Below are 11946 nucleotides of genomic sequence, written 5' to 3'. Positions count from 1 at the left end.
TAGACAGATGATACGGATTAAGGAGTGCACATGTGAGCACCAGGTGATGTATGGAAGTGTTGAATCCCTGTGTTGTCTACCTGAAACTAGTATTACACTGCATGTTAACTAATTGAAATTAATTTTTTAAAAAAATATTTGAGGCAGAGTGCGAGTCGGGGAGGGGCAGAGAGAGAGGGAGACACAGAATCCAAAGCAGACTCCAGGCTCTGAGCTGTCAGCACAGAGCCCGATGTGGGGCTCGAACCCATGAACCGTGAGATCATGACCTGAGCCAAAGTCAGATCTCAATCGACTGAGCCACCCAGGCAACCCTGAAATTTAAATAAAAGCTTAAAAAAAGGTTCATCCCCATTTGAGATTTATGGATGGAAATTTTAACAGGGGATAAGTAAGAGGGTACACAGAACTTTCAGGCACGTGCAAGAATTCTCAGGCATGAGTTGAGCTTTCTGGCATGGTATTGTAGGTGGGCATGTTGAACTCCCTGGTGGAGGAAGACCTGGGGGCAGATGACAGTGCCAGTATGAGGAAGGTGCTAGGCCCCTGGAGGTGGGAGAAAGAAGGTACTAGGAAATAGACAAAGAATGCAGGAAAGGCATGGAGAGGTCAGAGATTTCCTTTCCAATGAGAACTTTACCTGAGAGCCAGCTTTACTTATATATGTAAAGGAAGCAAGATATCTAGAGATTTGCACAAAATCAAGTCACTAGGATAAAGCTTCTAATTTTATTCTTTAATCTACTGGATGTTACCTTCTTGAATATGGGGGTTTTCTCATGCTGAAGAGTTGAATACTGCTAAAAACAAAACAAAACAAAACAAAACACCTGTTGTAAGACCATTGCAAGAAGGGAGAACTTAACATTTCTTTCTCTGAAAGCAGCGAGTGGCAAGTAATGAGTGTTTATGAATACAATAAACATATCTCAAAAAAGAATGATACAACTTTTATTTTCCATGGATTTTAAAGACACTTTTGCTACATAGTTATGTATTTTTATGAGATTATACTTTTTCATTTGTATGAAGTTCAACCTTATACAATTTTAAGGTGATATGTTTGGTAGTGTATCTATAATCTTTAAAAAGTTTAGAGTTTTTGGAATGTACAGTATATGAGGTAAAATCAAGATTACATTAAAAATTGTTTTCTCCTCTGCACTGATTTTGCAGCGAGGCTCAAATGGCAAGTACACTATTAAATGACATTTACTATCAAAAATAGGAGTTCATTTGAGTTACTATGAAAAACATAAGCCACTGTAACTGCCACAGTGGCATATTTTACCATTTTAGACATTCAACTATATAGAAATCTCTGGGCTATTACACTCAAACTCATTTGTACTGCCAAATGTGGCACTTTTAAGAAGTTTCTAGAAAATAATCGCAATCACTGTTGTTTTGGGGGAAAGTTAGCCTATACATGAGATTAAATTTAAATAAAATGTAAACATACAGTATATTATAGTGACAGATCATTCTTAACACTTGGAAAGGCCAAGTTTATCCATTTCTTTTTTGAACAAAGGTTAATGTTTTTTCTACAGCACAGATCATTTGACATAAAACAATTACAATACATGCCCATTTCTAATATAAGAGAAATTCTTCAGAGATCTTCAAAGCACAAAACATAGGTCCTGTTTTCAAAGACTGACAGAAGTGCTTAGTAATCACTAAAATGCTACCCTCAGCAACTAAAAATTAGTGATTCACTATCCTAAAATTCAAATAATAAATTAAAAAGGCTAGTTACAAGTGTTTTACAGATAACAGATGTGATAAAACAAGAATTTTAGATAGTTTCATTACAAACTATTATTACTGGCAGTCATTGACATCTATGCAAGATGTACAATGTGATACTTGACAAAATTCAATCTGATCATCCAATAACTCACAAATGCAAGCTCACAAAACATTAATGAATTATGCAATTGCAAAGTGCTCTAATGCAACATTAACCACATGCAATCAACAATTTGGAACAGTATCCAGACAGACATTACATTAAACATTAGTTTTTCAAGAAAGAAAGCAGCTTGAAGTTTACTGGTGCAAATTAATTTTGTCTTCAGATTTGGTGCCCCAAACAAAAAGGTTAGGTTTGATTATGAATTCTGATGGTGATGGCAGTAGTTATGGGAGAAGCAGCAAAACTTATGGGAGTTCTTCAAAATTAGCCTGTACCAGATACATGGAGTGTGTGTGTGTGTGTGTGTGTGTTTATACTTGGTATGTATAGTTTATATATATGCCGTATATGTTCGTGCGTATGTCCTTATACACACACATATAGTTCAAAGGCTCACAAAAACCAAATTAAGTAGGTTTGAAATTCAGAGTTGAGTATGATTACTTTTTAAAAAGTATCTATAAGCCCTCTGTTCTCTTCCATGTTCTCAAGACTTGAAGAGGTGCTTTTTAAGTAAACATTAAAATATTTTTAGGCCAAGTAAACTGTCTGTGCTTTCTTTAAGTGACTTATCTGTGAATTCATGAATATATACTTGTAATGAAGAACTCCACATTTATCAAACAAGAAGTTTCTTTTTTTCATGCATATTCTTTCATCCAGTTTTTGTCTGCTAAGCCCCTCCAGTTATTCATCATAATCCCACTTACCAAATAATTAAGACAAATGAGGAGGTAGAAATATAGCACTAGATTGCTTTCACAGCATCAGACTTTAACATTTTTTTTTTTTATAGCATGTTAGTGTAAATTTTCATCATTTTGAATTTTTCACTAGGTAATATCTTTAAAACAAACAGATCAGGTTGTCACTGTTACACTCATGCTGACTGGTCAATATACCAATTATATATTGTTGCCTCTTAGAAAATATGTTTTACAAGAAGGCATGTAAAAAAAAAAAAAAAAGAAAAGAAAAAAAAGGAAAGAAAAAAGTCCCAACCAAAAAACCAAAAATTGCTATTTCTGTGGCTTGCATTCTAATAAGGTGCCAGCCTCTACCTAATGATATAAGCATTGAAAATGGCAAAAAATGATGTATTATAGTCTCAATGCCAGTGCTAAATGCCACTGTTTTTGTAAAAGCAATACAGAAATAATTTTAGTACATGACAAAATAAAATGTAATACAGTATTAAAAAATAAAGTTATATTTTCACTTGATTACAAAGTACTGAATGATAAAGGCAATCAAAATGGAAAAGAAAGCAAACAGCACGAGGATGACTGCGGCACACTGCTCATCACTCAGCGCCCGCCGGGTCCTCGTGCTCTCCACAGTGTCTCTGTCGGTGCTGGCTGGTGGGTCAGTCCTCTGAGAGGTGAAGAGCACTGTTGTGCTGTAGGGACCTACTAGGTCCTGATGCCCCACAGGGTCTTGGCACTGGCGAATGGCACACACACGGAAACGATATTCACAGTTCAGCTGAAGGCTTGAATACCGGAATGAAGAGTCGGGACCTTTGTAAATCTGTTAATAAGATGGTAAAGAAGGATTATGTGTGAAGGCTAGCAGAAAACCTATTTTACAACTGGCTAGTTTTAGAAGTATTTCTGACATGAAAGCTAGTGGAATGCCACTCCTTTAAACTTTTTAATGACATTTAAAAAATACCTAACTTTACATTAAAGAGCTTATCCACCGTTTAAGGGCAAGAGAAACTGGAAAAGTGAGGATGTGACATCCATCCTCACAGAACTTACAGACCAGTTAAGGAGAGATTTGCCTCCAAAGTAGCTACAGAACAAGCTAATTCAGCCCACGGGCATTTCCCTAGTTTCTTCAACTGTAAGAAGTCAAACTTTTGTGAAACCATTCCATGAGAAGAGAAACCATGCTCCTTCATTATATCTTTGCAAAAGTGGTTTCTGTCAATTTCAAACATTTGCTGAAACAATGAATGAATGAATAAGGGGAACTTTCTATAGGTGTCTATGGCAAATTGTTTCATAAACTTTAAGAAATCACTTACAAACACAGAATTGGATGTTAAAATTCAACTCCTCTGACCATCCCTTAGAAAGGAAAGAACAAGAATAGAATGCCATGGATTTTCAAGAGAGTGTGCTAATGATTCAGTGTTATCTACTGGAACTGATCACCCCTGGGTCCAAGCACTGTTTTGCTACTTCACACTCCATGTGATCTTAGACCAGTTACCTTAGTACAGTAAGCATATTATCTTGTATGGTAATTATAAGAATGAAACAAGTATTTGTGAAAGCACTTAGCACAGTGCCCAGCACATAGCACATGTTCAATATATGGAAACTATTGGGGTTCCCTGGGTGGCTCAGTTGGTTAAGCATCTGACTTCAGCTCAGCTCAGGTCAGAATAGGATCTCACAGCTCGTGAGTTTGAGCCCTGTGTCAGGCATTCTTTCTGCCCCTCCCCTGCTTGCATTCTGTCTCTCTCAAAAATAAGCATTAAAAAAAAAAGAACTATATGGAAGCTATCATTTCTACTAATGAGTTCCTTCCCTCATTCTATCAATGAGAAAACCAAGGCTCATTAGTGACTGCCCAACTGAGTTTTTCCAGCTAGTTGGTGGGCTGTAAGTTGGATCAACCCAAACCTGAGGTAGCATTCTTTCAAGCAATTTTAGCTGCCTCATTTGTATCTATGTTGTAAATCTAATTTTTACGTATTGATTTGCTTCCGAAGGAGCAAGGTAAGAGCTTTGTCTCATTTTGTGTCTTTGGAATCCAGCACATAATAGGTAAAGGACGCTAGATTAGTGAATTATTGACCATGTATACGTCAAATTGTATCAGTGGATGCTGCGAATATATAAAGGAGCTTTTACTGAAGGAAGTAAGACTTAGATGATGAAGCAAAGAAAATGATAAATATACATTAGTTCTGAGGATGCAGATGAGCAATACAAGGGGTGTAAATGTAGTAATGTTCATGTCTGGACCGCGGTAAAAGGAGTAACGTCAGTAAATCAGAAGACAGTATTAGAAAGCAGTGTCAAAAAGTACACATACGATGAGCCCAAAATAGTAAAGATAAAAAATATGTATTTGTCATATGTATATAATGGGTGGCATTTATTTGTCTTTAAAATTTTCTTTACTTTCCATTTGTCTCCAAATGGGCATGGTAATACAGTTACAGGAAAAAATTCAACAAATGGTATGAGGGTGATAGGTGAACAGATTTGACAAACAGGAGGAATATGTTCAGAACACTAGTTGGAAACCGTGGTATTTGTCTATCTGTCTGTCTATCTATCTATCTATGTGATATTTAAACAGTGTTTGAGGACTCTTAATCATAAAGCTGAATGAGGGATTGAAGGAGCTGGGCAGGATAGGGGCTCTTGTATGAAAACACAGGGATATGAGGTTTTAGTATAGTTTTATGGATCACTTTTAGAAATGATTTTTATTTGAATAAGTTGGCAGGCAAAAAAAAAAATTCTTTCAAGGGTTCAAAAAAGCTTGGGGACCAAAACTATGTTAGTATTTTTGACAATGATGAAGTGAAGAGTTTGGAGAGGAGAGATTGGGAGGGAAGATAATGAGGTCAAGTTTTCAATTTTGTGTTTCAGATGTTAGAAGGATATCTAAACAAAGAGCCATCTTATAGGTGACTGCAGATACAGGACTGAAGAAAACAGATAAACTTGCTAAAGCTAATTTATAAAAATGTTCATATATCTAAGTGAAGCTATTCAAAACAAGACTGAAGCTTGAGATAAGGAGGGTTAGTTAGGTCTGAGACTGAGAAATAAAAATTACAGTGAAAAACACCATTTCCAGTTCCCCAGTTCCTACTGACAAGGGAAGATTGTTGTGATCTTAGTAAACAGAAAAGGGCAAGTAAAACTCAAAAATTCGTAATTTTTGGCCTGTAGCTATTACTCACAGATGACTTATAATTACATATAGTTAAAATAAAACAAAAAAAGAGTTCTTTATATTTGCTATCAATAAACTATCCATTTTTTAGGATAAGTATGGCAAATATTAATGCAGATTTACAGTTAAAATGGCAGGTAAGAGATTATGGTTTTCACTTTGCATTTTAATCGAGAAATGCATACTAAATTTAAGCTTATGATGTTTGTGCATGTTTAGCTAAGAACTTTGAAACAGTATGCCAATTGCAACAGAATTTTACAGGAAAATTTTTAAAGAAAGTTTAGATTTTCATAAATTGGTATTTGCCCTTATTTTAGCTTTGTGAATATGTCACAGCATGAAGAAAATAACAATTGTAGAACAGGGGCCAATAAAAATGAAACCAGTTTCTCTCCGTATCTACATTCTAAAAGCCTATTTGGTTGGCTAGATGAATTCACCAAATACTCATACAAAAATATAAAATAGTCCTTTGTTATTTTTTTAATTTTTTAATGTTTATTTTTGAGACAGGAGAGACAGAGCATAGCAGGGGAGGGGCAGAGAGAGAGAGGGAGACACAGAATCTGAAGCAGGCTCCATGCTCTGAGCTGTTAGTACAGAGCCTGACGCGCGGCTCGAACTCACAAGCTGTGAGATCATGACCTGGGCCAAAGTCGGACGCTCAGCCAACTAAGCCACCCAGGTACCCCAGTCCTTTGTTATCTTTTAAGGATGAGTGAACATTTTTACTATCAAAGATAACCACTTCTGAAGTTATCATTATAAAGGAACAATCTTGTTTAACTATTTCAACTTTCTGTGGATGTTACACATCCACAATCTGATTTTATCCTGAGTAATATGCACAGTATATATTATTTATAGCAGTTAGTATTAGACAATGATTTTAACAATACATTGTTTTTAGGCCGAGTACAGATTTGTTTAAACCTTTCCTTAAGGTTATTATGCATTTGATTACATTTAAAAGTAATTATTCCTTATGACACATAGTAAGGCATATGTTGCCATGTAATTTGTTACATATTGTCATGTCACCCTCTGTAATCTGTGAATATACTATTGCAGATACTTATTTCGTAGTGATCAATACATAAAGAGAACAGTAAAAACCCCTTAAAACTAATGAATGTAGACAGCCACATAGCTCTTGTCTGTATCCTTCCCCTCTCTTATTGCTGAGGGAGTTATAAGTGAACTTGGAGATTCCAGAGCAGTTAAGTTTATTGTGCATAAGTACCACTTAGAACTTAAACAAACAAACAACAACAAAAAAGGAAAACAATCATGGTCCCAGCTCTTATGACATTCAGGTTCATGAGGTCTGTATGCCACTTGAGGAGCAGTTTTTGGGAATGTAAGTTCAGAAGTTAAAGAATCAAAGAAGTTGTACAGAATCCAACAGGCCACTGTCACAGCATCCATTCTCCCAACACTACCAACATTTTTGATGGGGTATCAAACTCTCCCTTATCCGATCCATGTATTGGGAGAAGCTGGCCTCATTAACTCCAGAGGAGGCCTCTGGTTGGCTTAAACCCTGAAACAGTCATTCATTCAGGAATGGCTTTGCAATCTAAGTGCTTTCTTTTCCCTGAATGTGAATGAGGGACAGTAAGTTCCTTATGGCTACGGGCAGCCACTGAAGACTATGAGAAAAACCATGCCCCTGACAACTTCATTGAGCTTCTGAATCACAGAATCCTGAAGCCTGCTTACCTTCAGGCATCTCCCTCAGAGGATTTATACTTGATTGCACCAGTCTGAGTTGGTTTTCCTGGTACTTGCAACATAATGAGCTGTGACACAAAAGTGTCTTAGGTACAGACTCCCAGGTTGGTTGATCTGTTGTGAAAGTGACTCTATTGTCCCCCAGTATTTTTACATCATCTGTTATACTATTCGAAATGTCATTTTGGTAAAAGAGCACTTACTTGCTTTTAAAAATGTATACACCTCTGAGGGGATTACAGAACCCGTAGATACTTGCCTTTGGTATGAATCTTCCCAAGCAAATAGTCTTTCTCCTAATGCCACTAAGGTCAGCTATCCTGTGTATATGGGAGTTATGATGTGTGTCAGACATGGAGGCACGAGTCAGAGGGACAGTGTATTGTAGAGAAAGGGGCAGTTTTAGGTGAGGTCCTACAGAAAGGGGCACGGAGTAGCAAGAAGGCAGCAAAGGGTTTTCTTAAAGCTGATCAAAGAGGGATGAAGAAAGGGAAGAATACAACAAAATCAATGTGTTTCTATTCTTCCCTTCTTTGTCCCAAACTTTTAAGTTTAGCCCAGCGTCATAAGTACTTGCTGCCAGGCGAAATTTGCTTCTAGACCCCCAATCCCAGCAATATTATAGGTTAAACAGATTTTTTATAGGCTCGTTTAGAAACTCAACCCCCAACTTATAAATAATAATCCCTTCTTAAAAACATCAGCTGTTCCTACTGCTGTGGAATAAGACCCACCTTAAAGAGGACCTGGCCTCTTTAGCCACATACTCCATTCTCGAGTCTTACTCAAGTCACACTTAAGTTCATGGTTCCTTCTAAGCTCACCAGTGCCACCAGGCCTCCTCTTACTTAAATGGCACTCCTTTTAGAAAATATTCCAGAAATCCAGGTGGAATAAATCATTCCTTTTTGTAAAATAGGTTTTATCTTTATCATGACCTTTTATTTGTTTGGCTATGTAAAATGTCATGACTATAAAATTTTTGCTTGCTTGTTATATTCTAAACAACTTTCTTAAAATCAAAATAGTAACCTATTAATACCATAACCACCCCCCATAATTCTTTAAACATAGGATTTAATTCATACGTATTGATTATCAAATAAATTTTATGTAAAATATTAAATTCCATGAATGAACCTGAATTCTTAAAAAACCCTTCAAACTTTTGGAGTATAACTTGTCAATCAACATTTAAGAGATTCAGATAAGCATATATATGATGATGTTCTAAGGAAATCAGTATTTTAAGTTTTATAGCATGCTTACAATCTAAAGTAAGTGAAAGTGATGACAGGATTGATTTAGCTTTTAAGTAAAATTAGAACTAGCATTGCTGTTTCATGTAGTGGTATGTTTATTAAAATTCATATACTACTCAAATCTGGGGTCCCTATTTCCTTTAAACATATAATGCAATTACATTTTTGTAATATTAATTTTGCTTCCTCCTTGGAAGGAAACCTGCTTATCTGTAAATTATATTCAAATCTGATTATAATGTCAATTGCAGATGGCTTAATAAAGAAAAACAATCACATGCCAAATTTAATCTGACTCTTTGTGGAGCCTTTTGTAATTTCACTTAAGAAACTGCACTTCTAAGGGCACGTGGGTAGCTCAGTCAATTAAGCGCTGGACTTCGGCCCAGGTCGTGATCTCACGGCTTGTTGAGTTCGAGCCCCACGTTGGGCTCTGTGCTGATAGCTCAGAGCCTGGAGCCTGCTTCAGATTCTGTGTCTCCCTTTCTCTCTCTGCCCCTCCCCTGCTCACACTCTCTTTCTCTCTCAAAAATAAACATTAAAAAATAAAAATAAAAAAAATAAAAAAAATAAAAAAAAGAAATTGCACTTCTATACTTACAACTTGAAAGAAAAAATTAGATCTATATTGAAAAAATATTATGGGGTGCCTGGGTGGCTCAGTTGGTTAAGTGCCTGACTCTTGATTTCAGTTCAGGTCATGATCTCAGGGTTTGTGAGTTTGAGCCCCACGTTGGGTTCTGCATTGACAGCATGGAGCCTACTTGGAATTCTCTCTCTGCCCCTCCGCTTCTCGTGCTCTTTCTCAAAATAAATAAAATAAACTTTAAAGAAAAAAAGATAAATATTCTATTACTAATAGCTATAACAGTATGAGACTGAAATAAAACTGATGAATGACTGATTTTCTAGTGGGAAAAGAAAATACGAGATACTCAAAACAACCTCACTTTTAAGAGCACTAAAAATAAAGAAGGTTGACACAGAAAACGGAGAATCAGATGCAGTGTTTATAGAAATTAGGCTTTTGAGTTGCATAAAAACAACTTCTTTATAAAAGTTACAGTGAACACTGGCAGCTTCCTACTTCATCTCATCGCTATTTATCATCTACCAGGAAGACATCTTTGAAATTTCTCAGCCATGTAGGTGACACTTCTGCTAGGCTTCCATAATGACTGAATATTGCCATATTTACAACACTGCATTATAATAATAATAATAGTAGTAGTAGTAATATGATGATGATGATGATGACGGAAGCCTCCCTAATGTCCTCTGCTTCTACCTGTGTCCCATTCTAGCCAAAATGACCTCGTGACTGATCATGTGACCACTCTGGTCAAAATCCTCCACTGGTTTCTCACTTTACATGGAGTGAAAGTCACAGTATGGCCTATAATGCCCTACGTGATCTTTATACCACTCACAGACCCCCTTTACCATTAACTACTTGACTTCATCTATTATTTTTCCCATTGCTCACACAACCCCACATTGGCCTCCTTGTTCATTAAATTTAACAAGCATGTTTTTGCACACCTACTGCTTCCTCTTCTTGGAACACTGTTCTCCCCATATTCACCTCCTTTGGGTCTCTGTTCCATTGTCACCTGATTGCCCTGTATGAAATAGTCCTAGCTGTCTCTACCTGCAATGACAGCCTATTCCTGTTACCCAGTTTTATTTTTTCTCCACTGTACTTATCATTCTCTAAGATATATTGATATAGATTATATCTAATATAAGATACATTTGCTTTTAGTATCTCTTTTTCTACTGAATGTAAGCTCCACAGAGGCAAGAACTTTTTGTACAGCGTTATATACCCTGAGTGCCTGGCATACAGTTAAATACATTCTTGCCAAATCAATGAATAATCTGTTAAATATGTAGTTCACACTTAAAATATTTTGAATCCTGAGATACTGTGTAGTTACTAATCTTTGGAACACAGTAAGTACTAAATAAACGTTTTTAAATTAGAAGAGAAAGACAGTCAAATCTTGCATTGCCAAGTGCATTAAAATGAGAAATAAAAATAAGTATGCACAGAATTACATTTTAGCACATACCTGTTTAAATTCTGAATCTTTTCCCAGCATAACTTGAAGACTGTAAATAACTGGATCACCTTTCATTGGCTGTAAACACTCCCATGTAAGTTCACAAATGTGATCATTTACTTTCTCTATTTTGGGAGCTGTAAAGAACAAATACAAATAAAATCCACTCTACTTGATTTTTAATTTGGCACATCACACGGACACTTGTTTTAATCAAAATCAACAAACATTTAAAACCCAGTTAATACTTGAAATAAATATCAATGAATTTTTGAAATTTGCAGAGAAATGGTTAATGTTCCATTCTTATTATCTCCAGGCCATATAATCTACGGGTGCCACAATGGCCAGACTGACTAAAGGATCTGTCAAGGGAAGCACTGTTTTCATTGAGCTAAAAGGCCAATAGAGAGGTTATGGCAATTCTAAAACAACGTCAATGATGCTTCTAAGGGCATAACTAGAACATGACATTTTGTAATTTAAGAAATCTCCTAAGAGGGTAAGTTGAAAAATACTCCTAGCTGCTTGACATAAGACTGTCTCACTCCATGTTGGGATATAGAGGGTTAAAATCAGCAATCTTCTTAAGGCTAGTACACACTAAACTGGATGAGAGAACAGAAAAATGACTCAGTAAAACTCCATCAACATTATTAGAAAGTTTGTCAAGAACAGTCCTGCTAACTATGGATCTGCTTAATAAATGACATATTTCAAGTACATGATCCAGGAAACTGTACTAGAAATCTGTGTGATTTGTCCTCCGTGTGAGGAATGTTAGCGATTGTGGCTAAATACACAAAGTGTAATCCTTGCCAGGGTCATTTTATTTTTTAAAGGTTTATTTTGAGAGAGAGACAGAGAATATGAAGGAGCAAGCAGGGGAGGGGCAGACAGAGGGAGAGAGAAAACCATGCAGGCTCCATGCTGTCAGTGCAGAGCCGGAGACTGGGCTTGATCCCACAAATGGTGAGATCGTGACCTGAGCTGAAATCAAGAGTTGGATGCTCAACTGACGGAGCCACCCAGA

The 11946-nt window shown here is 36.4% G+C and overlaps 1 protein-coding gene across 6 annotated transcripts in view; it reads right to left on the bottom strand.

Moving 5' to 3' along the window:
• Positions 1-929: 929 nt before the first annotated feature.
• FNDC3A (fibronectin type III domain containing 3A) overlaps positions 930-11946 on the bottom strand; it is a 144488-nt gene continuing 133471 nt past the window's right edge. For 5 of the 6 annotated variants that reach the window (XM_053899602.1, XM_053899607.1, XM_019447595.2 and 2 more), the window contains 2 exons: positions 10923-11050; positions 930-3451 (listed from right to left, as the gene is read on the bottom strand). In XM_053899602.1, coding sequence (XP_053755577.1) covers positions 3137-3451; positions 10923-11050 — 443 coding nt within the window. In that variant the 3' untranslated portion in view covers positions 930-3136. The remainder of the gene's footprint in view (positions 3452-10922; positions 11051-11946) is intronic. The other variant, XM_053899608.1, reaches the window with a different exon arrangement.

The sequence above is a fragment of the Panthera pardus genome, unplaced genomic scaffold (genome assembly GCF_024362965.1).
Source record: "Panthera pardus isolate Hobbes unplaced genomic scaffold, ASM2436296v1 HiC_scaffold_1, whole genome shotgun sequence".
NCBI classification, from domain to species: domain Eukaryota; kingdom Metazoa; phylum Chordata; class Mammalia; order Carnivora; family Felidae; genus Panthera; species Panthera pardus.
The sequence above is the reverse complement of the archived record's forward strand: the minus strand, read 5'-3'. Positions and strand labels throughout refer to the sequence as shown.